Below are 25,774 nucleotides of genomic sequence, written 5' to 3'. Positions count from 1 at the left end.
TATTTGCATAAAAATTAAAATCATGCAGATCCGGAATTTCAAACAAACAAAAACTCTTGTAAAGAGATAGCCAAACTCAAAAGGACTATCAAATTCGATAAATGAACCAAAAGGCTCTAATAATAAAACAAGTGAATTATTAAACACCAATAATAAGGAAAGGGGGAAAAAGAAAAAGGGGTTTATCATCAATCAAAAATAGTTCATGATACTCGGGTGAACAAGACTTGAAATTCTTTGACAAAAATAGGCAAGAGGCTGCATTTATATATATTTGAATCAATTATCAAATTACTTGCTTAACTCGTTTGAATATAATAAACAGATCACGAACAAATTTTTGGTTTCATTTAAATTATTTGATACAATTCAATTATGATATAATAAATTCACTTAAAATTGATGTTAAAGTAACTATATCTTTTTTTTTTTTTTTTATGAGATATGTCTAATTTTTGGCATTCTTTTCTTAATTTGAGTAGACTAATATTTATGTAACAAGATATAACAAAAACTGTGATAGGCACCCATATTTAGGAATAAAGGTGTAGCATATTTTAGCTTTAATTAAACTCATGCACAACCACCTCTCTATCCATCATCATTGCTCCACTTTCACCTCTCAACGTTTCGATTTTCAAACATTCTTGGAGCCATCACATTCAAACCTTAGTTTAAACACGCCAACACACAAAGACATGATAGATATTAGATTCTGAGGACTTTCTTCTTTTTTTTCCTCTTATTTTAAGGTGAAGGATCAGAGGAAACCTTGCAGAACTCTGAGGAAACCTTGCAGGATTCTGCAATGGGGTGTTTTCTTACATGTTTTGGTTACTCTAGCAACCGAAGGAAACGTCGAAAATCGAGCATTAGAATTTTATGTGAAGATCATGTAAGCCCTCTGCCAAGCCTTGGTTATTATGAATTACTTGCTATTTCTTGATTCCAATGCTGAACTTCATCTACTTTGAATGCAGTCTCTTCAACCAGAGGTCATCACATCAACTATCAGACAAGACCCCCTCAAGTAAGATCTATGTTTAAGGAGTAATGTTTTTGACACAAGCCTAGAAATATTGTGTAGACAAATATAGGAGTTTTTTCGGGTTTTTTTTGTTTCTTTACTGAATCACTTTCTACAGAGATAAGCCGAAAGACAGCTTAAGTTCAAAAGTAAGAAAGAAAGTGAGTTTCAACTTGAATGTGAAGATGTATGAGCCAATCCCAGATGATGAAATGGCTGATTGTTTTTCGGTGTACAATAAAATTGAAAGGCAGGAACAGAGTGGGGAAGTGATGGATAAATCAAGGAAATCTTCGTCGAAGCTTGGGTGTGAGGGGAACTTGATGGGATCAGAAATGGTACTTTACCCTGCTGATTATAGATACCAGAATCTCAGTGGTAGCTATGATGAGGAGGATGAGATAAGCCTTGAGGAAAGTGATTTAGGTGACGAAGATGAAGATGATTATGATGGTGATAGCGATGAAGAAGACAGTTGGGAAAGCAAAGACAACGAAGATGATGTGTGGAGGACTAATGAATTTGAGTTTATTGAGCAGTTCTACCCTCGAAAAGACAATGTCACTAGGACTTCACTGTCAGCAGAAAGAAATGATAATCGTTCCGAAGAACTGTTAAACTTTAAAAGAAATTGCAGTGCTCGAGATAGGAGCCATTACGTACTTCCGGTGCTGAATCCAGTAGCAGACCTGAGTCAGTGGAAGGTGGTGAAGGCTAAATCAGTACCATCTTCAACATATCTCAAGGAAAATATGCCATGTCAAGAACAGCAGAGACGTTTGAATTTGATGCCAAGTTGCAACCAGTTACTTTCAGGGTGCATATCAAATTCGAATACTTCTAAGCCCCTAGAACAAGACGGAGAGGTTGTCTCCAGCCTTTCTAATTGGCTATAAATGGTCGAATTCACCATCTACAGAAAGCGGTCAGAATATGCACATACCTTGAATGCAGGTTTGAATTTTACGAAGCTTGGCCCTTAAAAGAGTTGCTGGAATCGTTCTAATAAGTTACAATGACATAGTTAAGAGTGTTGTTTTGCTTGATTGTTTGCTGAGTGACCCTCTATGTGAGTGATTGTTTGTGAGTGTTGTATACTGATTGTCTGGGACAATATTGATAATGTTGAGAGTAATATGGTTGCCTCATAGTATTTCTTATTGTAGACAAAAAGAAGAAATCCTACAGTTTCTGAGAAGTTGTTATACGCAGAATATTAGCACCAAAGCACTCCAACTTCCCTCTTTTTTCTTTTGTTTGAACTGATAAAGGTCTTAAACTCATTTCAACCATTTCAACTCATCCAACAGCATATTATACAAATGTTGATAACCTAACCTCTCCCGCACACAAAGGTGCTAAAGCAGCATGTTTCTCATGAGAAAAAGAGGTATAGGAGCACTATAGGCAACAAAGTCGAGCAAGAAAATGATTGCAGAGCATCTTCATTCTGAAATATGCCAATTTTAATAACAACGAAAACAAAACATATAAGATAATGCACCATAAAATTGAATGATGAAGCACGAATGTCATTCTAATCAGGTCTCAATCACTAGCCCTGTGACTCTTCTTATCCAACCAAACTAGATGTCTTTGGACTTTGAGAATTAATAAAGAAACACTTTTTAGTTACTTTGAATTTGGTTGTAGGGTAAAGTTTCTTTCTTTTCACATTACTATTACTTTGAATTTATACTGTTAAACATCTTCTAAAGCCTAAGAAATCTAGGACCTGGAGATGTATCATTTCACTAGTCAAGGACTTGGACCACAATGTTCCCACTATTATTCACTATAATCAAATTTTGCAATCAAACCACTCATCTATGAGGGCAGGCCTAGTTAACAAGTACAGCCTTGCAATGTTCTGGAAAAAAATAACATTTTACACTATACCTATAGATCATAAATTACATTTTAAGCAAATTTCTCCAGATATCAAACATTCCTTCAATCAAGAGAGGAAAAGGGCGGGGGAAAGCATTGCCAAACGAGCTCTGACTCTTAGTAAAAGGGTTCTTAGTAGAAAAAAAAAACTGAAGGATCTAACAACATACAACATTATATTTTTCAATCTCAAACCATTGTGTACATTGTAAAAATATAAATTTTGTGTGCTCATCACAGTTTATAAAGAAAATTTGTATCCATTTAGTGCTTACTACAATCACGACTGGAAATGGAAAAACTCACAACAAATTAATGAAAGAGTTAGACAAAATATCGACTTTTTGCAGATCTTTCCCTTTTAGAATCATCCTGCAATAAATAAAAGAAAGAGCAAAGGAGATAAAGGGTTAGTTCGGGTCAAACTTTTCTATATGTATATGAGAAAGACAATGATAAATTCTTACGTGAAAGCTATATGAGATCTTATCAGTAATATCCAGAACCTCTTTCCACTTTCTTCCGATGCTCATCTGCTCGTCACAGTATCAAACTAGTATTAAGCAGCATATTCAATAACCAACTTCAAGTTTATACTTTTGGAAACAACCCACATTTGTCAATATATTCAAAAACATGGCCAAAGAATTTGAAAATCTATAAACAAGTATTTAACTGTGGAACAAAACATGATTACAATCTCCAATATGGCCAAAAAAGTAAGAAATAACCCTTTCAATAATTTGATAACAAAGTACTCATTTATTTATCAAATGTGAGAACACAATCACAATTCACAAGTACATATACACACAAATTTGACAAGAAGAGTCTTGCCATTAATATGACTAATAAAGTTCACGGATTCTAGTGTGCAAATAAACACAAAGAATACAAATGATATATAACGCCAACTAAAACTATAAATGTAGACTAAATTCATCTCTAAACTAAACTTTACTCTTTTTTGAGAGCACCTACTAATAAATGCTAATGTCACCTTAGCTGAAGTTTTTTTTTTTGTGTCTTTTGTCATATCCTTTTAACACTTACCATTTGTACTAGGCCTGTCAATGGAGCGAAAATCCGATCCGACCCGATCCGATCCGAGGTCATTTTAGCGGATATGGATTTAACAAAAAAAAATCCGATCCGAAATTCGATCCGATTAAAAAAATCCGATAATAAATGGATTGGATATGGATTTAGTGTGATCCGATCCGTTTATAACCCGATCCGGTTAATATATTTATATTAATATAAATATATATTATATATTACATAATAATATATTTTATCCCTATTCCTAATAAATTTTTACGACCTAAAGAATGATTATTTAATAAAATCAACTGTACAAATTCATAGGCCCAATCCATATCAACTGTACAAATATATTATTTGAAAGATTGCTGAGGACATGCATATTTTTTACATATTTTCTTTAGTGGTGGCAGAAAATTAAGAATTACCTGTACATGGATTTAAACTAGGTCTCTTGTTAATTTGTTAAGCGCTAGAGATTACAATTTGATATTTTCATTACATAATGATATCTCTTTGCAGATTATATCAACCCCAGTCAAAGAAAATTACAAGAAGTTGAATGGATCCAGATATCCGATCCGTGATCCGTGATCCTAACGGATCCGGATATGGATCGGCCTATAAAAAATCCGGTCCCGATCCGATCCGAATCCGAATCCGATAAAATAAATGGATATGGATATGGATTTAGGCTGATCCGATCCGAATCCGATCCATTGACAGGCCTAATTTGTACCTTGTTACTTATAGAAGTTGTCCCTTTACATTACCTTGCTATCTTTTTTCTAGTAAAAGTCAATTACTAAAATCAGAATACTTCTACACTTTACACTGATGCCTCCACTAAGGCTTCCACCACACCACCCTATCATGCAAACAAACGTTCCCGTGCCAAACAAGACTACAGATACAAATGAATGATTTACACGCCGAACATCTCTATGATACAATCTCGAAACTGAATTCTACTCTTATTTGCAAGTAAAAAAAAAAAGAGAGAGAAAAATATGAACCAAGCAGATTAAACACCTTTTTCTAATAGATGGTGATGTACCTAAACCAGATTTTTTTTGTCTTTTGTTATGGCCTCTCAACACTTGACCATTTGATTTGTACCTTATAACTCAAAGAAGTGGTCCTTTTTCCTTATCTTGCTATCTTTCTTTTGGTAAAGGTCAATTAGTAATATAAGATTACTCATACGCTTTCCCAGAATGCGTCCAGCAAGGTTTCAACCACTTGGTTATCAAGAGAACAAGAGTGGGTATCCACTAGACTACAATACTAGGCATTCACTATTGCAATTGAACTAGAAGGTGAATTACTTCACTATAGTTTATTCATAGGTTTCTTCATGTTGCTGCTAATTATATATTATATCAAGTACAAAGTTTGGGGTTCATAGGCAGTAACAGTTGATAACTAACTGAAATCTGTTATATTTTGGATTTTGACGATTCAATATTTCATGGTTACTTTTTTATGAATAGTCATAATCGTGCTTAACATTTGACAATTCAATATTACTCACGCTTACTTTTCATAAACAGTCACAATCGTGCATATGCTAAAAAGATGACAACTGTGCAAGCACTGAATTATAATCGAGTGATACAATAGTTAAATGTGTAACACTCTCAAGAACAAAAAATTTGAATATTTGTTATAACTTCAATTGTGTTGTAGTTTGTCAGGAATCCAGTTTTGTAGTTTTATATATTTGTACATTTTCGTGTTTTCTATTGTATAGTTGCAGTAAGAGATAGAGTATCAAATAGAGATAGATTGTGATGGAGAGGAGAGGATTGGGGAGACAAAGCAGAGAGATCGTAGAAGATAAGAGTTCAAAAAAAAAATATATATATATATATATATAGAGAGAGAGGGTTACTCCAGTGAGAACTTCTTAAAATGAGAACCGTGAGAACTTCTTTAATTTATCATATTTTGACTAATCTAAACATCAAACTAGTGGGTACCCAATATAAAAAATGTATATAAAACTAGACCCGGCAAATTTTCATACGACACGAATACACGACACGAAAACGACACGAAAATTTAGTGTTTGTGTTTGCATTTTGAGTACACGACACGAAAAGGTACACGACACGAAATACACGACTGAGAAGTCGTGTCGGTTTTGTGTTTACCCTTCGGGTACACGACACGACACGAGGTACACGAAATAAATAAATAAATAAATAAATAAATAAATATATATATTTATATATTTATATTTATATATATATATATATTTACCCTTCAGATTAAGAGTTGGTCGCGGACAAATTCAAAGTTTCCCAATTATCCTTTATTTTATGTAACTTTGCTTATGTTTAAGCCTGAATTTGGACAATATTTGTAAAATATTAATATTTCGTGTACTAATTCGTTACCAGTTTCGTGTATTTTTTCGTGTATATTTCGTGTTTTCGTGTACTATTTCGTATCGTGTCGTTTTCGTGTACATGAAAAAATTCGTGTACTACAGTTCGTGTCGTTTTTACCTGTTTCTAAATCGTGTCGTGTTCGTGTTTACAATCGTGTACACGAATTGAATTCGTGTCGTGTTCGTGTATACCCACCAGATACACGAAACACGAAAGTACACGACACGTTTATACACGACACGAACGATTTGCCAGGTCTATATAAAACTAGTCTCTCCCTAGCTAGTCAAAAAAAATTCAAAAAAAAAGTCCACTGCCACGTCATCAGTGATTTTTTTATTTTTTTATTTTTAATTTTTTTTAGGCTAGCTAGGTGGAGACCTTAATGATATACATTTTTTGTGAAGGTGCCCCTGGCGGGGCCCTTCAAATGAATGAGATTTTGATAAATTAAAAAAGTTCTCACGGTTCTCATTTTAAGAAAGTTCTCATTTGAGCAAGTGCCTATATATATATATATATATATATATATATATATATATATATATATAGAGAGAGAGAGAGAGAGAGAGAGAGAGAACAGAGGTTACTATGAAGAGATAAATAGAGTATTGGTAGCATGAAATTCCATTTTATGTAAAAATAGCAATTGCGCAAGAACTGAAAGCGGTGTGTGTGTGTGTGCGCGCGCGCACGCGTAGAGAGAGAGAGAGAAGCAGCAGAGAGAGAAGAGAGAACAAACAATTACTATAAAGAGATAAATAGAGTATTGGTAGCATGAAATTCCATTTTATGTAAAAATAGCAATTGCGCAAGAACTGAAAGCGGAGTAGAATTGCAATGATGTCTTTAAATTTTTAAAGCTTGTGCTTCCATGTTTTGCATTCCGATTAGGCTAGATGTTAACATCATATTAGTGCATATGGATTCACGAACCGGTGGAGAACAAAAATATGACCTTCATGATCATGGTTCCTAACCAAGCTAACACCAATCCAGTTAAATACTTGTTTTTTCTCAAGTATGTAGGTTTCTAGCTAAATCATGTTGCAATAAAATGGGTCTCATGGAGGGACAGAAATTTTGTTTACGCTCTATGTGCGTCATCAATTGTCGTATTTATGTTATTTGCCAAATCACAGTACACGTAATACTCGATAATCCACATAAACAAACCACAATAAAGTTCTATACTTTTATTGCATTTGATGTACATCCTAGTTCCTTTGACTATATGCAAATTTTAATGGAGTTAATTATGTGCCTAATATTTAAGAAAGCAAACAGAAACAAGTCACAGATTTGTAACATTCAAGATAGAAAAATGTTAATGTAATATTTAGTTCATAGTAGAACCTGGACAGCTTCATTGGCAGCATTCTTGGTCCACAATGCAAGCTTATCCTGTCTTTGACGGACACTAACAACCACGCCACAAATCTCTTCAGCTTCATCAAATTGCTCTCCAATCAGAGCCATTAGCTACAAAGAACAAAACACAAATACTAGGTAAACATTCAACACAACCATCCCCTCCCTTAATAAATCCAACAAGGCTTAAAAAAATTACAGTTTCTCGCCACATGGTGTCAAGAGTTTCCTTTCTGCTACTAATAACAGTCCACTTGCCTCCATTAGCACACTCAACATCTTCCCACTTGGGCTCAATCCCGGCTTTAAATAAATGAAAATCAGCATTCCCTGGCAACTTATTAGGCCTGAAAACGTGATCATACAAGCTGCAACAATAAAGACAATCAGAATATCAATCAACCACCCACAAAAACCTATCAAAATTATCTACCTTCTCTACTATCAAGTCTTAACAAAAACAATCTCGAAACCTAAATAATCTATCTAAGACCATCTCCAACCCATAACACCATTTTGGTGTGAAAAATACGCCAATTTGGTGTGAAAACTACACCAAATCAAAATTTCACTCCAACCCATCAACACCATATCCTACACCAAAAAGAATCTTTTGCACATTAAATGGAATATTCTCGCTTTTTAAGTTATTTATATCATTATTGAATTTGTACTTAAATTTTAACATGTTCAATAAACAAGGACCTAAAATAATTATAAATTCATTAATAAATTCAAGAGGACAACTTAATTATATGAATTCCCATGCTCTTCCCATATGTGCTCGATCAAGGCGTTGCGAAGTTCAAAATGAGCTTCCCTATCTTTAGTTTGTCGATATCTACTAAGAAAATCTTGAAATTCGTCATCTCTATTTCTTTCCATTTCGACAGCAGCAGAAGATGTTTCCACTTAATCATGTACATGCAAATTCAAGTCTCGTACATCCTCAACTATCAAGTTGTGCATGATAATACATATGTGAGGGTATACATATGTGAGGTAATTTTAATCATTGTGTATTTTATTTTTAATCAAATCTATTTAAAAAACATATCTTCTATATAAGAATATAAATTTATTGATATTTGGAAATAAATAAAAAACTTGAGTAAATTAAATAGTAAAGAAAGAAAATTTAAAACAATTATGATTAAAGAATAAATAATATAACATAAAACAACTTTAATGGGACATAGATGGAATAATTTTGTTTTCATTAACATATGTGAGGGTATAGTAGGTATTTTGGAAAACTCCAAATTTGGTGTAAAAGTTGCACCAAATCAATACTTGACACCAAATTTGGTGTCAACCAATTCATTTGGTGTCAACTTTACACCAATTTGGTGTTGGGTTGGAGTGAATTTGACACCAAATTTGACACCAAAATGGTGTTTTGGTGTTGGGTTGGAGTTGCCCTAAATTCCCCGCCTCCATAATTTCAACCCTTAATATCAAATATCAACATATCTCAATAAAAAAAAAACCAAATTAAACATAGATTCACAGCATACAGTAATAAAATCTTGCAAATCCAAAAAAAAAAAAAAACAGCCCAATAAATATTAAATCAATAAAAAGTAGATCAAATTATTTACCACCAAAAGTCTTCAACGGTGTGAAAAGTATAGGCCTTGCGAAGCGAAGAGCCCCAAGCAGCGCCTTGTTGTTTGGGTTTGGATTGATTATCGAACCAGAAAGTCCATTCCCTATATAACTTGTGCGGTTGTTTATCCACCGCCGTGTCTCCGCCGCTAGATTCAATCACCGCTGTTGTTTCACTCGCCATGTTTTTGTGTTTGATTAGTGCGTGTGTGAGTTTTTTTAGGCTACGGCGCAAACACCAAAAAGGCTTTTATACTTTCTAGTACAGTGCCTTATATATGGATGGACCTTGTAAGAGATTAATGTTTTCGAAGTGAAAAATGAAAAATCCCATCGGTTCGCAGTTCGGTCTGATTTTATTATTCTCTGGTCCTTTTTATAAATTATTTATATTTTTTGCACAGAAATTATGTCCTTTTATCATTTATTTAAAATTATTCTTTCTAAATATATATTTTTCTGAGTCAAAATATGAGACATATATGTATATTTAAAAAAAATTAAATTATTAATTCTAAATATGTAGTCAAAACCCCTAAATTTGTGTGTAAAAAGTCAAAGTGACTTATATATGAGACCAAAGGAAGTAATAGACTGGTCAAGATATAAAATCTACTCTCGCTTTGGGTTTAATTTGATTGGGAATTTATCAAAACTATCCTTTTTAACATATTAATTGCAGTTATATTATATGTTTGTATTTCTTGCAAACATACAGTTATTATCAAAACTTATTCAGAAAATTGCAGATACACGGTACCCACTAACTCTCTCCCTCTTATGTGCTCGCTCGTTTTTTCTCTTTCTTTCTCTATTCTTGATCTCTTCTCATTCTCCCCCTATCTTGTTGTCTCTCTTCACACCCTCGAAGAATAGAGGTTTTCGCTGATCGTTACAGATGCTACGCGTCTTTCATTGCAGATCGTTGCAGATGGTTAGGCTGTAGTTGTGTGTGTGCAGCAACAAAGAGATGTCGAGAAGGAGATGAAAAAGCCAGGAGGATAAGGTTGATACTGGGCGGCGTGACCGGAGTCAGGACTGGACAGAGGAAAGTGAAAGTGGATTCTAATGGTGATGGTGGGAGTGAAGGAGGATGAGGTCGATACTTGGCGACGACAGAAAGCACGGGGTATACGAGGGAGGGAGAGAAAGTGGGCTAGTTGCTTGCTTTTGAGTTGATTTTTAGTTTGTTATTTTAGTTGATATTTTGGTTGCAATGCTTGTTGATTTTATTTTTGTGATTATTTTTGTGATATTAGTATTGGCCCCGTAAGGGCACTCATGTTTCTGCTTTGGCAACCAGTTGCAGTTTATTATGCAAATAAATGTAATTTTTTTAAAAAAAATATTAAAATCGCATTTGTGGTTGCATATATGGTTGTTAGCAGTTGCAAATATAGTTGCATATGCAACCTCCATATTTCTGTAAATATTTTTTGAAAGATGGTATTTGCAATTTGTTGTAAAAAATGACATTTTTTTTAAAAAATTCTTCTAGACTTGGATATTTATGAAAAACTAGATAAACTCAATGAATTTAAATCTGAAAATTTTCAAAAAGAAAAATGAAGTGGGAATGTATGTATTATATCATTATATACTATTAATAATGAAAAAGATTACTGTTGGGATTTTAATCTAATATATTTACGTTATGTTTTGTTTATTTGAATAAGTCAGCTTGGTTCACAGCATATTAGTAACAGTAGGATTAGTACGTGGAAGTAGTTAGGTGTAGTAGTGGAGAAATAATAAAAAGTGGTTGCTGTTTTCAAGGTACCATCTTGTTTGTTTAGTTCTATTTAAACTCTTGTAATCTTTTTATTATGCGGTGGATATACAATGTAGTTTCAGGAGTTTATATATATTTTCATATGATTTTAATAGTTTAATTTTAACAATTACAACTTTTACAGAAATTATTAGGATATGTATATGTATGCAGCAGAGCACTTGGCTCGGATTCATGCTAATTTCAAATTTGGGAGGTTGTTTACTGCAATCACTCACAAGATTTCACCCAATTATGAAGAAGAGATCAACACCCATTTCATCCTCACCTTCAACACCACCCACTTCATCTCCACAAACCCTAAAAATCAAACAACCCATCTCACAAAATTCATCCAAGAACCCTAAAAGAGCCCTTTTAACAGCACCCCCATCTTCAATTTCCCCCAAATGGGTCCCACTCAACATCTCAAAATCCGAGCTTTTCTTGCCCCTCACTTTCCCCACTGGCCAAACATTCAGGTGGAAGCAGACTGGCCCACTTGAGTTCACAGGTGTTGTTGGGTCCCACTTGGTGTCCCTCAAGCACCTTGACAATGGTGACATTGCTGCTTGCTTTCATCACTCAAAAGATGGAGTCTTTGATGCTAAGTTGGCGTTGTTGGATTTCTTGAATGTGGGTATCTGTTTGGGTGATTTGTGGGAGGAGTTTTCGGGTTCGGATTCGAGGTTTGCCCAGTTAGCACCTTATTTGGGTGGCGCTAGAGTGCTTAGACAGGACCCATTGGAGTGTCTTGTGCAGTTTATTTGTTCTTCCAATAATAATATTAAGAGGATTACCCAAATGGTTGATTTCATTTCAGGGTTAGGGGTTTATTTGGGGACTGTTGAGGGTTTTAGGTTTTATGAGTTTCCTACTTTGGATAGGTTATCGATTGTTTCTGAAGAAGAGCTTCGAGTGGCTGGTTTCGGATACAGGTTGTTTTTGTGCACTTGTTTCGCTTGTTTGTTTACTGTTGTTTTGATGATGCCAGAATGTGCTAGAGAGTTCATTTTGTTCATATTAGTTTATATGATTTGTTAGTAATTTTTCTACGTGAGCCAAAATTTTTAAATTACGGTATAATGGCAGTGTGGAATTATAATCAGGAAATGATTGTTTTTACAACATTAGGTAACATAAGAGGTGTTCTTTTGCTCTACTCGTTTTGAAATACGTTGAAAAATAAAAACATTCTCTTTGGAACTTAAAGTGATAGAGTACTATTGATATGAGAGTGAATAATAGGGATTTGTCAGACAAAACTCATTGTTACTTCCAGGACTCCATGAACGTTGAAATTATAAGTTTGTGTATAAGGCTCGTTACACTCAAGTGAGTGCCTAGGTGGCTAGGTGCAACTCACACTTGAGCTAAATGCATGAGTATATGCTCTAATAAGCTCTGGTTAGCTGCTGTCATTTTGCCTCACTTTAAGTATCTTGATTATACCTTATATCAAGTCCCTAAGTTGCTCTATTATTACTTCCAATGATATACCTGACCTACTTTATCACGTTGTTAGAATTATGACCACTCAAGTATAGAACTTAATGGTTGGAATAGGTCACAACATTATTTTGCAAGAAAGATCATTATGCATATACATATGAACATAAATCAGTGTGTATCTCTACTCATGAGTTTCAACTTTTAAGACAGGACTCGTATGTATAACTAAAATACATATACTGTTCAGGAGTATTTGGATTTATAATTGTCTATTCGTCAAGAAAGAAACAAAAGGATATGAGGATTAGACTTTTAATGTGGTTTGATCCTCCTATATTTTAAGATGATATGTAGGTCTGGGATTGGAAAGAGAATGTATGAGGACTGCAATGGTAAACTAAGCTGTTGTGTGCTGGGTGATTAGTGATAGTGAGTCAACTGATTATATACATCCTGATACTGACAAAAAAAAATGCTATCCATCATTACTTTTCTGCATTAAATTGTGTTCTTCGAGACTAATAGATTTAACTCCTGGGCTATCCCATCAGATATGCAAGTGTCATGCTCAACCATGAAGTAGCTATCAAATCATATGCCAAATTGGCCATCAGCATTTTGCTTTCTCTAAAATCTACTCTGTTTCAAAAATTACAAGTATTAGTTTCTCTTGCATATCTATTATAGAGCATAAGTTGCTATTTGCAGAGTATGAGAGTATCATCATAATATCTTTTAGTAAATTGTCCAGGGCCAAGTACATAACTCGCACAGTAGATGCTTTGCGAGCAAAGCCTGGAGGAGGAGTGGAGTGGCTTGCTTCTCTCCGTGACTTGGATCTTCAAATGGCTTTTGATGCTCTATCTACTCTACCCGGTGTGGGTCCCAAAGTAGCTGCATGTGTTGCTCTCTTCTCTCTAGATCAGCATCACGCTATTCCTGTTGATACTCATGTCTGGCAGGTGAGTTTTTGGCCTCTGTGGTTTTGTTTTTTTAGTCTTTTGTAAAATTGTTTTGTAATCATTGGATGGTTTTCAATAGCAGTAAGTCTATATGTTATGGGAGTATAATTTAATCTGAGAAAACAATTACACACTGCCTACATGGGGTAGGTACTAGGCCCCCTCTGCCACCTGATTTCAGAGAGGATTCTTGGTTAAGACACAAAACTGGTATCAAATGTACTGCATCATATCTGATTGGGATAAGAATATAAGATGATTGCATCTCCTCTTATAGGAGTAAAGACTTCCCTTGATGATAAGAAAATAATCCCAATGTCCACGATGAGAAGAAAGTAATCCAAATGTTTGCTACCATTATAATATAATGAATGCTTCAATTTTATGATAACCTGAATTTACATAATTTAGTAACCAGAAGCTAATAAGCTATATCTGTACAGCAACTACAGATGCATTAATATCAACATGAATCTTCGTAACACCCAAACTTTCTATCAGATTTTATGTTAGCCATTTCTCAAGTAAAGTTTTTGCACTAAAGTCCGAGTGGGGTAATATTAACATTCTTTTAACCGAACTGAGTTATCAGTGCTATTACTGCTTGTTAAACACCTGTAATAAAAAAGAACAAAGGAACTGCTGATGAGTGTCAGAATGGATAAATTATGGCAAATATAATGCATATTGTCATATGATAGGCTGGCACACAATACGTAGAACACACATAAAAAGTTGTGCAGTTGTATTCCTGTGTCCATGTAATATATCTGACGCTTGTATTCAATTTTTCTCCATGCTGGTTTGAGGAAGATTGCTACTACATACCTCATCCCAGAGCTTGCCGGCACCCGCTTGACGCCTAAGTTATATGGTCGCGTGTCAGAGGCGTTTGTCTGCAAATATGGGAAGTATGCTGGTTGGGCCCAAACACTTCTTTTCATTGCAGAGCTGCCTTCTCAAAAAGCACTAATACCATCTATCTTGTGGACTACCGCAGAAAAGAAACCTTCTAAGCCAAGGAAAAAGAAGAGAAGTAAGAACCTTATATGATGTTTTATACTTTCTAACATGAATGAATGTAAATGCTTTAACTTTGACATCTTAGCATCTATGAACAAAAAAACAGAATAAACTTTTATTATAATTCTAACCATTTAAATAATACTGATTGTTTAATTTGCTTTTGAATCTTTTGCAGACATGGAAGATATTTGATCTGAAATCTTAAGTTGATCAGGAAAATTATATATCGTTAGCTATATTCGTTGCTAATACATATGAGACTTCAAAGGCTAGTTTATTCCTGGCAGAGTTAGCAAAGGCTATTTAGAGGTTGGTTACTAAACTCTTGCTTCTTATAGGGTTTAGGTTTGAACAATGTCTAATTTATCATGTTCCTAGTTTTTACTCAGAAATGGTAAAGTGTGTATTTTTTGACTGCTTCTTGAGTAGTTTGTTTAAATTTTAATTGGAACATGATAAATACTCGTTTCTTCTCTTCTTTAAACTTTTTAATCAATAAAACGATCTCTCTCAAGTACTTACCTTTTTCCTTTTTTTCCTAAATGAACAAACTTGCACCCTGACATTGGATTTGACAAAGACTAATGTGGCCTCGTTGCTATTAGCTTTCTCAGCTTTTGTTTCAACAGATTCTGAAGCTTTTAGTTTCTTTTGTACATTTTGATTTAGTTGCAAGATTTCACAGTTATAGAAAATGCAACCTTTTTGAAATATATTAAAGGGCTTGGTTATCTTCTTTGTAAATCGTAATTGTCAAGTAACCAGCTCATCTAGATGTGTTGGAGGGAGGCCCCAACAAGATCACACTCCCCTACAACAAAACATAATTAGACAAACAAACATATATATAAAATTAAAACAAATGGGAATGGGGGTGCGAGAACTCGAATGCTAAACCCACTCTAAATCGAGCTCTAATTTAGCTCTGGTACCATGTTGAGTGATCAGGGAAGTTCTAACAAGATCACATACTATTCAACAGTAAATGCATATTTAGGCACTAGTTCTCACTTCTCAGCACAATTCTTTGGTCATGAATAATACTGGATGGGAAATGTATCACTAATAGCTTGCTATTAAGAATTTTTTGAGTGTGGAATAGATGCTGATCCTTGATATGTCTGGTATTCCGAGGTAGATAATCCTTTAAAAACACGGAAGTGAAACTAAAGAAGTTTTGTTTGTATTTCAGGTGTTCTGTATGCAGCACAGGGTAGATTTATATTATTTCAATGCAGCCTCCTAAATTGGCGCACTGTTTAAATTAGTTTACATTTAACCGGCTAGAGTTGTATTGCTTTTGTGTTTACCTCTGGCAAAAATTAAAAGTACTAGTGCTGCAAAAATTGTTACTTCATTTTCAGCAACTTGGTACTGAGCTGCTCTCCCATCTGCTTGCACAGGAGCATTTTCAGCAGGACATAACAACAAAAACCGCAATTATTCCTCTTGTGCATCTGGCAGGAACTAAGCAATAAACAAAATGTGATAACAACTTGTTTCTTCATTCAACTCTTGTGCTTTCCAGAAAGATACCAAACTCTGTCCGTGGAATTAATGTAAGCACTAAGCACCAAAATTACTTTAATACATGCAAATTTGAGTTGAAATTTCAGGTGTATATCACTTGACCAACCCTTTATTTATTATCATTGTAGGACGCCTGCAGATACTTTTTAATAGAGAGCGAATTTGCTTTGTTTTTAGCATTTCTAATCAATGTTGCAGTCATTTCTGTAACTGGTTTCGTTTGCAATTTACCAAATATGTCAAAGGATAACTTGGACGGATGCGATGATATAACTCTTATTTCTGCCTTTTTCCTTCTCAAAGGCTATATCATCTTTTGTCTGTGTGTACAGTGAGTGGTTGATAGTTTCAACATTTTAATTAAGATTTAAGTTTAACCAATTCAACATATTATGCCTGCCTAGCTGAATGTTTTGGGAAAATCAAGTTCTACTGTGTTGTTTTACTAGTTTCGGGTCAGAGTTCAACGATCACAGGAACTTATGCTGTACTAGCTTCGGGTCAGAGTTCAACGATCACAGGAACTTATGCTGGACAATACATTATGCAGGTTGAAATTTCAATATCATTAGTTGGAATTTATATTTTAATGATATTGAAATTCGAATCTGCATAATGTATTGTCCAGCATAAGTTCCTGTGATGGTTGAACTCTGACCCGAAGCTAGTAAAGCAACTGTGTATACAGCAGAACTTGATTTTCCTAACACATTCTGTTGGGTAAGCATAGTATGTTGAATAAGTTAGACTAAAATTTTAATTAAAATGTTAAACTATTAACACACAGACAAAAAAAAAATGATATGGATCTTGAGAAGGAAAGAGGCAGAATTAAGAGTTATATCATCGCATCTGTCTAGGTTATCCTTTGACATATTTGGTGAATTGCAAACAAAACCAGTTACAGAAATGATTGCAACATTGATTAGAAATGCTATGAACAAAGTAAATCCGCTCTATATTAAAAAGTATCTGCAAGCATCCTGCAATGATAATAAATAAAGGGTTGGTCAAGTGGGATACACCCGAAAATTCAACTCAAATTTGCCTGTATCAAAGTAATGTTAGTGCTTAGTGCTTACATTAATTCCACGGACATGAGTTTGGTATCTTTCTGGAGAGCACAAGAGCTGATGGAAGAAACAAGTTGTTATCGCATATTCCTTAGTTCATCTTGTACAAATTATCTTTTAGCCATAAGTTACAACTTTTACATCATTACAAGAGAAGTCATGATGTAGTCATTTTTTTACACATTTTGTTTATTGCTTAGTTCATGGTGTACAAATTATCATCTAAATCCGCTATTTGTTTGGATAACTTGATTGTTAATGTCTAACTTATCAGTTGTCTGTATATGATACGGAAGTGTTATTTGTATGTAAGATAGCTTTCAGAAATGCGTACATTGGAAAGTAAATTCAAATTTTTTTCATATGTGCAGTGTAACAATCATGGTGGACAAAATGATTAAGCATGTTTCCTTCCACATGAATCTTGGACTTTTCTGCGTATTTTCGGATATAAGAAAAGACATTATCGTGTTTCAAAATTTACGTAAATTAAAATACTAAAAAGATAGAATATAAAATATATATATATTTTTAAAATATATTGGAATACATATAAAATCTAGGCAATTGTTAAAATAAAGAAATAGATATCAAGCTACTATTTAATTACAGTTGTTTTTATTTAATTTATATTTTAATGATTTATATTAAAATGTGATAATAAATATAAACAACGAATAGCAAATTAACCATTGTTGAAGTTGACGTATCTTAGCTATTTTCATAATAAGAAATCAAGGAGTACATATCTTATAATAAATTTGATGTTCTAATACCTCTTACAAAACGAAGTCGAACAGATATAAAATCATATCTTAAAATAAATTTGATGTTCTAATATCTATTACAAAACAAAATCCAGATTTAAAATGAATGACAAGCATAAGCACAAAAGGTTAAACCAAACTTAATTATTCGGCTTTTTTCCAATTACTCACAATACTTGACAATTATAATTACATATATTATAAATTCTAAATATACAATTCAATCTATCATTTTCTTAAAACTAGCTTTTTAAGCTGTGCAAAGCACGGGCTGTTATAAATTATTTTTTTGATATATGTTCATTTTTCTAAAATTGAGATTCTTTTTTATTATAAAAAGTAATTTAAATTGTATATTTATTTATATTTTAAGTCATATTATATGATGTCTACATGTACACATATTCTCAATATTATGATATTTATTAATATGAATACAAAAAATATACACTATTTAAAATATTATTATTTAATTAAATTACCACCCACCTAAAATTATTGAAAATTTGATATAAAAAATGAGATTCTTGCTGAATTAAAGTCGTTGTCATATAGTTATATATTATATTTATAATTATTCTAATATATATATATATATATATATAATTTTTATAAATCATAATAATTTAATATTCTAAAAATCGGTCGGTTGACTGATTAATCGATAATCAGACGGATTTTTAATCCGATTTGGTAAAATTCGGTTAAATCGATGATTATTTGGCCAAAACTGGATTAATTAGACAAAAATTAGGTAGAGTATTAAAATTTACAAAATTTGTGGGGGAAATTTAAAATTTTAAAATTGATTAGATATATATATATATATATTATATATAATATTAAATTAATTTCAAATAATGATCATGTTAATATTTATAGTGAGTAAGGACATATTAGTCTCTTTAAATTAAATCATTCATTATTGTCGTATTAGATATATAATAGAATTTGGCAAAATTCGGTTAAAATCGATGGCTAATTGGACAAAATTTGGATTAATTGGTTGAAAATCAGGCCGAATATTAGAATTTACAAAATTTGTGGGGGGTAATTTAAAATTTTAAAAATCATTATGTACATCTATTATTTTACATATATAAAATAAATTTAATTCTAAATAATAATCCTATTAATCATTTTGATTAATCGTCGATTTTTAGATTCCCATTTTTTATAACACTGGATATTTATTTATTTATTAATAAATTATAAATATTTATAAATATATTATACATATATGTATTGGAGTTTTAAATATGAAGTAATTTAATGTATATTAATGCCTAATAAATACATTAGTGTGAAAAGTCAATAATGCCTTCTCTATATATAAAAATATGTATTTTGAGTAAAGGGCAGTTTAATCATTTTGAATTAAATTGATCAAGGTTGCTCTATTAGATATATAATAGATAATGGATTAGATATATAATAGATGCTCTTATTATTTTAAATGCGAATATACATTGGCCCATATATTTTTATGCATGACAAGTTTTAAATAATATCATTTTATATTTATTTTATATTATTTTATAACTCATGTTATATATATATATATATATATATATATATATTTTGACAAATATGGCCTATAGCCTTACAATTTAGTATATGTTCTAATAAATTCTTGGGATGGGTCAGGATCGAACCTAGGACATGGAACAGTAAAGATTAAGCTCTTAGCCACGTGAGTTATCCAACCGTACTCCCATGTTAGATATTACTCCCTCTCTTCCCGTGAATAAAAGTTTGATGTTTAAATTTTTATTCAGAAAAAAAAAAATTTAGAAAAAAGTTAAATTTTTATTCAGAAAAAAAAAATTTAGAAAAAAGCTGTGGAACTGTACTTTATTAGGAGCCTCAAAATGCGTTCAAACAGTGAACTTAAACTACCTGGAGGGACTAATTATTATTCATAATAAAAAGTTGATTCACATAAATCAAATTTTATATTAGATTTTATAGTGTTCTTTATTTTCTCTATGAGTATCTTTTATGGAGCAGTAATTTATAAATAATTAAAGACACTGCTAGCATAAAAATTAGAAATCATTTTATATTATGTTTTTGATGGTATTCAATTGAGATTATTAAAATATGATGGAATTTAAATGTTGATGGACTTTTTTAATTTGTTTGGACTTAGTATAACGATGGATTTGTGGGATTGTCAATCCATTACTTAAATTCTAAAGACTCAGAGACATTTTATCAAAAAATATGCGTAAAATCAAAATCAAATATAATTTATAAATTATTATTAATTTGTTAAAATCTCAGTCCAACACAACCTCAACTTTTAAACGAAATTTGGGCTCTTGGCAATTGGCATTGAGGTCAGAGTCAGAGACTACAGAGGCATAATGCTCATAATGATGACCACCAAGACATCATTTTCTCATGCTTCATTTGACGTTCATGTTGTTGAAACTCTAGCCATCAATGAAGGATTGATGTTTGCTCTCCAGACTGGCTATAGAGATTCGTGGCTTGAATATGATTGCATTAATGCCCTTATTATTGTTTTTAAAAACACTTATGCAGTAATTTAGGTACTACAGATATTCAGTATTATTACAGATATTCAGGCTTTGTGGGGGAGTATTGGATGTTCAATAGTAAACAATTTAATCCCTAATCACTAAATTGCCGAGCAATGTCATTATAAAAAACTTATGAAAAGAATATACCCCTTGTAATTTAACAAACTTTTATATCAAGTCACAACTATACAAATGACAAGAATTTTCTCCCCTCAATGCACAGAGAACTCATTTACAAATCACAATTTGATAAACCAGGCAGGCCCGAAGTAATGCAGCAGCATTGCATTATCAGAGTCGACAATAATAATGACAGAATTTTCCACACAATTAATCTCTCTACTATGGTGTTCAAACTTTAACCCTTTCCCTGCGATAAATTACTAGGAGATGACTACTCAGACCATTAACCATATGCCTGCTTACCGGTAAGTGTTAACCAATGCTAAGTTGACGATTAGGACTGTGAATCTGAGCATGAAGAATCGCAACAGCAATCGAAAAAGATTGCAAAGCTGACAGAGTTGATTGGAAAGGTATACAATATGAACCGTCACGGACATTGACCATTTTCATAGTAGCTAAATCTTTCTTTGATCCCTGCAAAAAAAAAAGTTGGAGAATTGATTACATCATCTTTTGGTAAAAGTTTGTTGTGATTTCAAATGTAGAAAAATAATAGAATCAAGACTTAAGTGTGTGCAAGCATCCCGTGTGTGCGTAATAGATAGCAAAAGGTGCAGTTGACATACCTCTGCAAATATATCAAAAGTTTTAGCTAGGCAAAAAGCCTCTGTTTGCTTCGTTTGAAGTATTGTGAGTGCGCATCCCATATCCCAGCCACCACAGTCACACTTGCCACCAGAAATCCATCTATCAATAAGACTAGAAGGACTACCGGTTTTGGATCTTGGCAATCCATGGAAACTAGCAGGGATTATAATGTCTATACTTGTAGAGCAATTAGAATTGCTATGTGAATGGCATTGTAATGGTACTTCTGTTTGTAGAGAGGCATTTAAATGTCTTTGCCCAGTTTTGTTGAGGAATTTTAAGCCCCATCCTCCCACTTTAACATTCTTATTAGCTGGAGAAATATGTTCTTTCACAACAATGGCGGCTAACTCGAGGTTGGGAGTAAAATGATCTTCTACACCAGCGCCTTCACATGCCTGTCTGGAATTAATATCTTTCATGGATGTTGAAACATCTAATCTCATTGATCTTCTTCGTCTAAATGTGCGACTTCCCTTTAAAACGCCAGACATCTTCACTGATAACCCCTTGCTTTTTTCGAGATTGTGGCTTTTAGTTTGCCTCTCTTCCACACAATTGTCATCAAAACCATACAGCACAAATGAAGTCTCCATAACTTCTGTACCGTCTGAAAGAATAGTAATTGAAGAAGATACCTTCATTCTTCCTATCAGATTGAACTCTTGTTCACACATCTCGCCTTCCTTTCTTTTAGCTGCTCTAGAAAGGAAGGCGTACATGTAATCTGTAACCTTTTTATTTGGCGAATCAACCTTTGACAAATTTGCGAAATAGATATCCCTCTGATTATCGGAAGAGAACACGTAATGAGGACACTTTTGATTCCCTCTGTTGTGCAGCATCCAGCGGGAAGAAGTAGCAGGCATAAAAGATGATAAATGAGCAGCAGCAGAGGCAAAAGGGGTTGATAATGGACCAACGCTCTTAGGAACATGGTCAGATACATTTGCATGGTCATTATGAACAGCCAAATCTTTTTCTGATTTCCCCGATGTAGACGAGTCTGATTCAGAGGGTGAACACAAAAGGCTACTGCATTTTGGGTTTCGAAGATCTACTAAACTTGATCTATCTCTAATAGTGGAACCCAATTTGTGAAATAAAGGGCTGTTTAGGATATCTAACATATTTTTGGTCTCAGAAAAAACAGTAAAGTCCGAGTCTAAGCTGCATGTGGTCGGCTTATTTGCGGTGATCTGAATAAATTCAAGGCATCGACGAAGATATTGTTCATCAAAACTGATAAATTGCTTGGGCACCTTACTGTCAAGTAACAAAATATGTTCTGGCTTCATCCTTTGAATAAGTTCATTGGAAATGTTGTTGTCTTCTGTTGATTTCATAACTTTGCTCGGTCAATGTAAGAATCTTGATCTTTCAGTCACCTCTCATCATCATGTTCGCTCTTGAATTATCACCTCAAAATATTTGAGTATAAGTGAAACGCTACCAAACTTCAGTCCTATACCACCCTTTTAGATGAACTGTGTAGTTTTGATCTCTGCTTTCACTGCAGAAACATAGTGAACATAATATGAATACTAATTCATAGAAAAATTCGCTTTGAAAAGGACCGGGGAAGAAATTAGTTAGTTGTTGCTTGAATTTAACAACGGGGACAATGACACAACTTGACTATAGAAGTTTAATTACTGGAATAAATTTAAAAGTCGCCACACACAAAACTACAACTTATCTATATCGCAGAAGAGAAAAACCAACAACTTTTCTTGTAGAAAAAATGTTTGATATAAAAACACAAACTAACCGACGAATATTCATACCAAGGATCCAAACTCAACAACCAGAACAAACATTCAAAAAAAAAAAAAACTTAGCTTACTTTTCTTCGCAAGTAGCAAGTACTACAATCCCTCCACTGTTCATAATTAATACTCAATTGTTCAACACTTAATCCCTCAAAACAATCCCATAAACAAGTTTTGATCACTTTCGAATTCGTTTCGGAGGATTACTAAACCACACCCTCTTCCTGTACATTACGATTCAATACCCTAAATTTATCAAAATTCATACCCTACATAACTTATACTAAACTCTGCAAAATCTAGCATAGAAAAGCTAACAGTGTAGTGATCATAATTAAACAAACATGGTTAAGTTCATAAACAAATCCACCAAGCAATTCAACCCTTTCTTTAAAACAAAAATCTTAAAGCCATTAAAACACACTTTGGCTTGTTGGTTATAAGCAAGTAACACCCAATGACCATAAAATAAACTAAATATTCCTGACAAAAAAATAAAATAAATTCCTGAAAAAAAATTTAAAAATTCTACAATTTCTCACCTTAGTGAAGAAGCTCCATTTCAAGACACCAGAGCAAAACCATGAAACCCAACAATTTATCTATCAAACTTGAGGCTGCTTGCCACGTGTGTCTGCACAGAGACAAGCACACAACTTACGAAGATGTAAGAAGCTTGTGTACGTGAGTGATTCACATGAAATTCTTAGAAAATGGTGTCATGTAGCTGCAAGAAAACACATGAAGAAACGAAGTGAACATGGAAGAAGAGAGACAAACGTCAAGAAAAAGTGGGCACGCAATAAGGTTGTAAGCCACGTTAGTTCGGCAATAAAAAATATATATAACCTCTTCATAGACTTCTTTACGTGTGGGTCCAATTTAATACTATTTCTTGCACTTGTGTATTGCAATTTGCAAGTGTGAAATGTGAAGTCCCCCGTATAATACAAGTTTCAAATTTAAAAACGGCCATGTATAGCTATTTAACGCTTGATTATTTTTGCTAATATTCTTGCTTTTATACAGTAGAAAAAACGGTAAACTTAGCAAGAATACAAGATTCTTTTAGAAAAGGGTACTGGTCCCTGACATGTGATTGTCAGGGACATGTTAGATAACTCACGGTTTTCTGGCCGTTCAGCAATCAGGATTGGAACATTTTTTTTAACACGTCTAGCGATTTTTAACCGCTAGACGGGGAAAATCTATCTAGTGCTAGCGGTTAAAAATCGCTAGACGTGTTAAAATTTTATTATAATCATAACCGCTGGATATGCATCCAACGGTCAGAAAACCATGGGCCAGTTAACCGATGGCTGTGCACCAGGACCTTTTAGAAAGTAAGCGCCAAGTTGGATATCAGTATCTGAATCTATATATTTTCTTTAGTAATGACAGATGCCGAATTTTTGAAGAAAGTTCAGAATTTTAATGAATATTTTCCTAATTTTTGAAAGTTAGTGTGGCATCTCTTTGAGAACTATTTTCTCTCCCCAGGGTATTAATGTGTATACATATTGCTTATTAAAAAAGGGTTTTGTTCCATAGTCCCATATGCTATATAAACCTTAACTAACATACAGTTTCGGAATCGTTAGATCTAAATTTCAAGGGTCCAGATTCAAGCAATTTATTTTTGCCATCAGCTATAATTTTCCACGGATCGGACTTCTTTCCTTCCGCGGAAAATAGATCCGACCCTCCTGGATGTGTATATTATATAAGCTCTCCCCGGCAACCAGTTGTCGGGGACCAGGACCCATTAAAAAAGTGTGTATATAGCTAGGTGTTTATATTTTACACGGTCAAGATACGACAACTATATAAAAATATTAAAAAGAGAATTAATAATAATAAAATAATTAATATTTTTTTAACGTAGGAACCCGCGGCCGCTATCCTTCGGGTGCGCACCGAGTAAACCCAGAAGCTCACGCAATAGCCTGCAAACCTGCAAACTACGTGAACCAAGGTAAACCACACTTAAGCGACAAACTCTGGTCCAGGAGGCATAATCACAAATTCTCCTCCCTTTAAGAGTCGAACATGTGACCAAAAAGATACAAGTCCTCTCTTTTATTATTCTTTTTTCAGAAAATATAGGTTAAAAATATAAACATATATCTATTATATTTTGGAAATTTTAAGAAACATGGACATATGATATATATTAGAAATTTACTTTTGTTTATAATATTATTAATAATAAGTATTTATATTCAAATAATTATTATATTCAACACAATCATATACTTTAATTAACCATTTAAATAAATAAAATGATATCGGATTTATCATTTTCCTTTGTCGGCTAATTAAGATGCAAAGACTTGAACCCCCAATAAAGGGTGCTTGCCTACTTAAAAGTTTAAAATTAGTTGCTTGAAAAGATTCATATTTGTTGTGAGTGATTAATTAACCCCACACGTAAATCGTAATCAGCCTTGCGTGGTGCACCACTATGAGGCGAGAGCTAGCTGGTGAGCATGAAACTAAATTTTCGTGCTCCTGTATATGGTCACTCCCACAAACTCTAAAATATGGACCTTCTTTTCTCACATGCACCGGTCATCACTACTCCCTCTGGTCCATTTTATCGTGTTTTACTCAAAAAAATTAAAACACAATTTCAAATCGTATTTTGAAGTAACAACTAAAACTATTTTTACAATGATATTAAAATTTATTTCACTTAAAAAAATAATGATCTTTTGGACCTTTTCTCGTCAGCTTGATTGTTCATGAGCTGCCATAGACAC

General features: G+C 33.3%; 4 protein-coding genes across 8 annotated transcripts; 2 read left to right on the top strand and 2 right to left on the bottom strand.

The window, feature by feature from the left end:
• The first annotated feature begins 577 nt into the window (after window positions 1-577).
• LOC108194890 (uncharacterized) lies at window positions 578-2,175 on the top strand. The gene is made up of 3 exons (XM_017361832.2): window positions 578-895; window positions 981-1,030; window positions 1,146-2,175. The coding sequence occupies exons 1-3, from the start codon at window positions 809-811 to the stop codon at window positions 1,921-1,923; spliced, it is 915 nt and encodes a 304-aa protein (XP_017217321.1). The 5' UTR covers window positions 578-808; the 3' UTR covers window positions 1,924-2,175.
• Window positions 2,176-3,067: 892 nt separating this feature from the next.
• Window positions 3,068-9,605, bottom strand: LOC108213054 (eukaryotic translation initiation factor). Its single transcript, XM_017385131.2, has 5 exons — window positions 9,330-9,605; window positions 7,928-8,096; window positions 7,714-7,839; window positions 3,385-3,450; window positions 3,068-3,289 (listed from the first exon to the last, which is right to left on the bottom strand). The coding sequence occupies exons 1-5, from the start codon at window positions 9,518-9,520 to the stop codon at window positions 3,242-3,244; spliced, it is 600 nt and encodes a 199-aa protein (XP_017240620.1). The 5' UTR covers window positions 9,521-9,605; the 3' UTR covers window positions 3,068-3,241.
• A 1,566-nt stretch (window positions 9,606-11,171) lies between these two features.
• LOC108219956 (N-glycosylase/DNA lyase OGG1) lies at window positions 11,172-17,514 on the top strand. 5 transcript variants are annotated; one of them, XM_064080844.1, is made up of 6 exons: window positions 11,178-12,045; window positions 13,311-13,521; window positions 14,335-14,557; window positions 14,723-14,856; window positions 15,740-16,106; window positions 16,206-17,514. In XM_064080844.1, the coding sequence occupies exons 1-4, from the start codon at window positions 11,276-11,278 to the stop codon at window positions 14,737-14,739; spliced, it is 1,221 nt and encodes a 406-aa protein (XP_063936914.1). In that variant the 5' UTR covers window positions 11,178-11,275; the 3' UTR covers window positions 14,740-14,856; window positions 15,740-16,106; window positions 16,206-17,514. The 5 variants fall into 5 exon arrangements, with proteins under 5 accessions (XP_063936920.1, XP_063936914.1, XP_063936908.1 ...); XM_064080838.1 differs by having other exon boundaries at window positions 15,951-17,514; XM_064080847.1 differs by having other exon boundaries at window positions 15,912-17,514.
• Window positions 17,515-20,610: 3,096 nt separating this feature from the next.
• LOC108205110 (uncharacterized) lies at window positions 20,611-23,838 on the bottom strand. The gene is made up of 3 exons (XM_017374908.2): window positions 23,555-23,838; window positions 21,219-22,753; window positions 20,611-21,066 (listed from the first exon to the last, which is right to left on the bottom strand). Exons 2-3 carry the CDS (start codon window positions 22,584-22,586, stop codon window positions 20,902-20,904), a joined length of 1,533 nt encoding a protein of 510 aa, XP_017230397.1. The 5' UTR covers window positions 22,587-22,753; window positions 23,555-23,838; the 3' UTR covers window positions 20,611-20,901.
• Window positions 23,839-25,774: the final 1,936 nt, after the last annotated feature.

This window comes from Daucus carota, chromosome 1 (genome assembly GCF_001625215.2).
Source record: "Daucus carota subsp. sativus chromosome 1, DH1 v3.0, whole genome shotgun sequence".
In the NCBI taxonomy this organism is placed as follows: Eukaryota; Viridiplantae; Streptophyta; class Magnoliopsida; order Apiales; family Apiaceae; genus Daucus; species Daucus carota.
Note: the sequence above shows the minus strand (reverse complement) of the source record. Positions and strands in the feature narration are given on the sequence as shown.

Bases quoted from the DNA above. Each gene is read 5' to 3' on its own strand.
- LOC108194890 (XM_017361832.2), top strand. From the start codon at position 809: ATGGGGTGTTTTCTTACATGTTTTGGTTACTCTAGCAACCGAAGGAAA. The intron at 896-980 runs GTAAGCCCTCTG...CTTTGAATGCAG, and splicing joins GAATTTTATGTGAAGATCAT to TCTCTTCAACCAGAGGTCAT. The intron at 1,031-1,145 runs GTAAGATCTATG...CACTTTCTACAG, and splicing joins ATCAGACAAGACCCCCTCAA to AGATAAGCCGAAAGACAGCT.
- LOC108213054 (XM_017385131.2), bottom strand. From the start codon at position 9,520: ATGGCGAGTGAAACAACAGCGGTGATTGAATCTAGCGGCGGAGACACG. The intron at 7,840-7,927 runs GTAATTTTTTTA...TGTTCTTTGTAG, and splicing joins ACACCATGTGGCGAGAAACT to CTAATGGCTCTGATTGGAGA. The intron at 3,290-3,384 runs GTAAGAATTTAT...TATTTATTGCAG, and splicing joins AGATCTCATATAGCTTTCAC to GATGATTCTAAAAGGGAAAG.
- LOC108219956 (XM_064080838.1), top strand. From the start codon at position 11,276: ATGCAGCAGAGCACTTGGCTCGGATTCATGCTAATTTCAAATTTGGGA. The intron at 12,046-13,310 runs GTTGTTTTTGTG...TAAATTGTCCAG, and splicing joins GTGGCTGGTTTCGGATACAG to GGCCAAGTACATAACTCGCA. The intron at 13,522-14,334 runs GTGAGTTTTTGG...GGTTTGAGGAAG, and splicing joins TTGATACTCATGTCTGGCAG to ATTGCTACTACATACCTCAT.
- LOC108205110 (XM_017374908.2), bottom strand. From the start codon at position 22,586: ATGAAATCAACAGAAGACAACAACATTTCCAATGAACTTATTCAAAGG. The intron at 21,067-21,218 runs GTATGTCAACTG...TTTTTTTTGCAG, and splicing joins CTTTTGATATATTTGCAGAG to GGATCAAAGAAAGATTTAGC.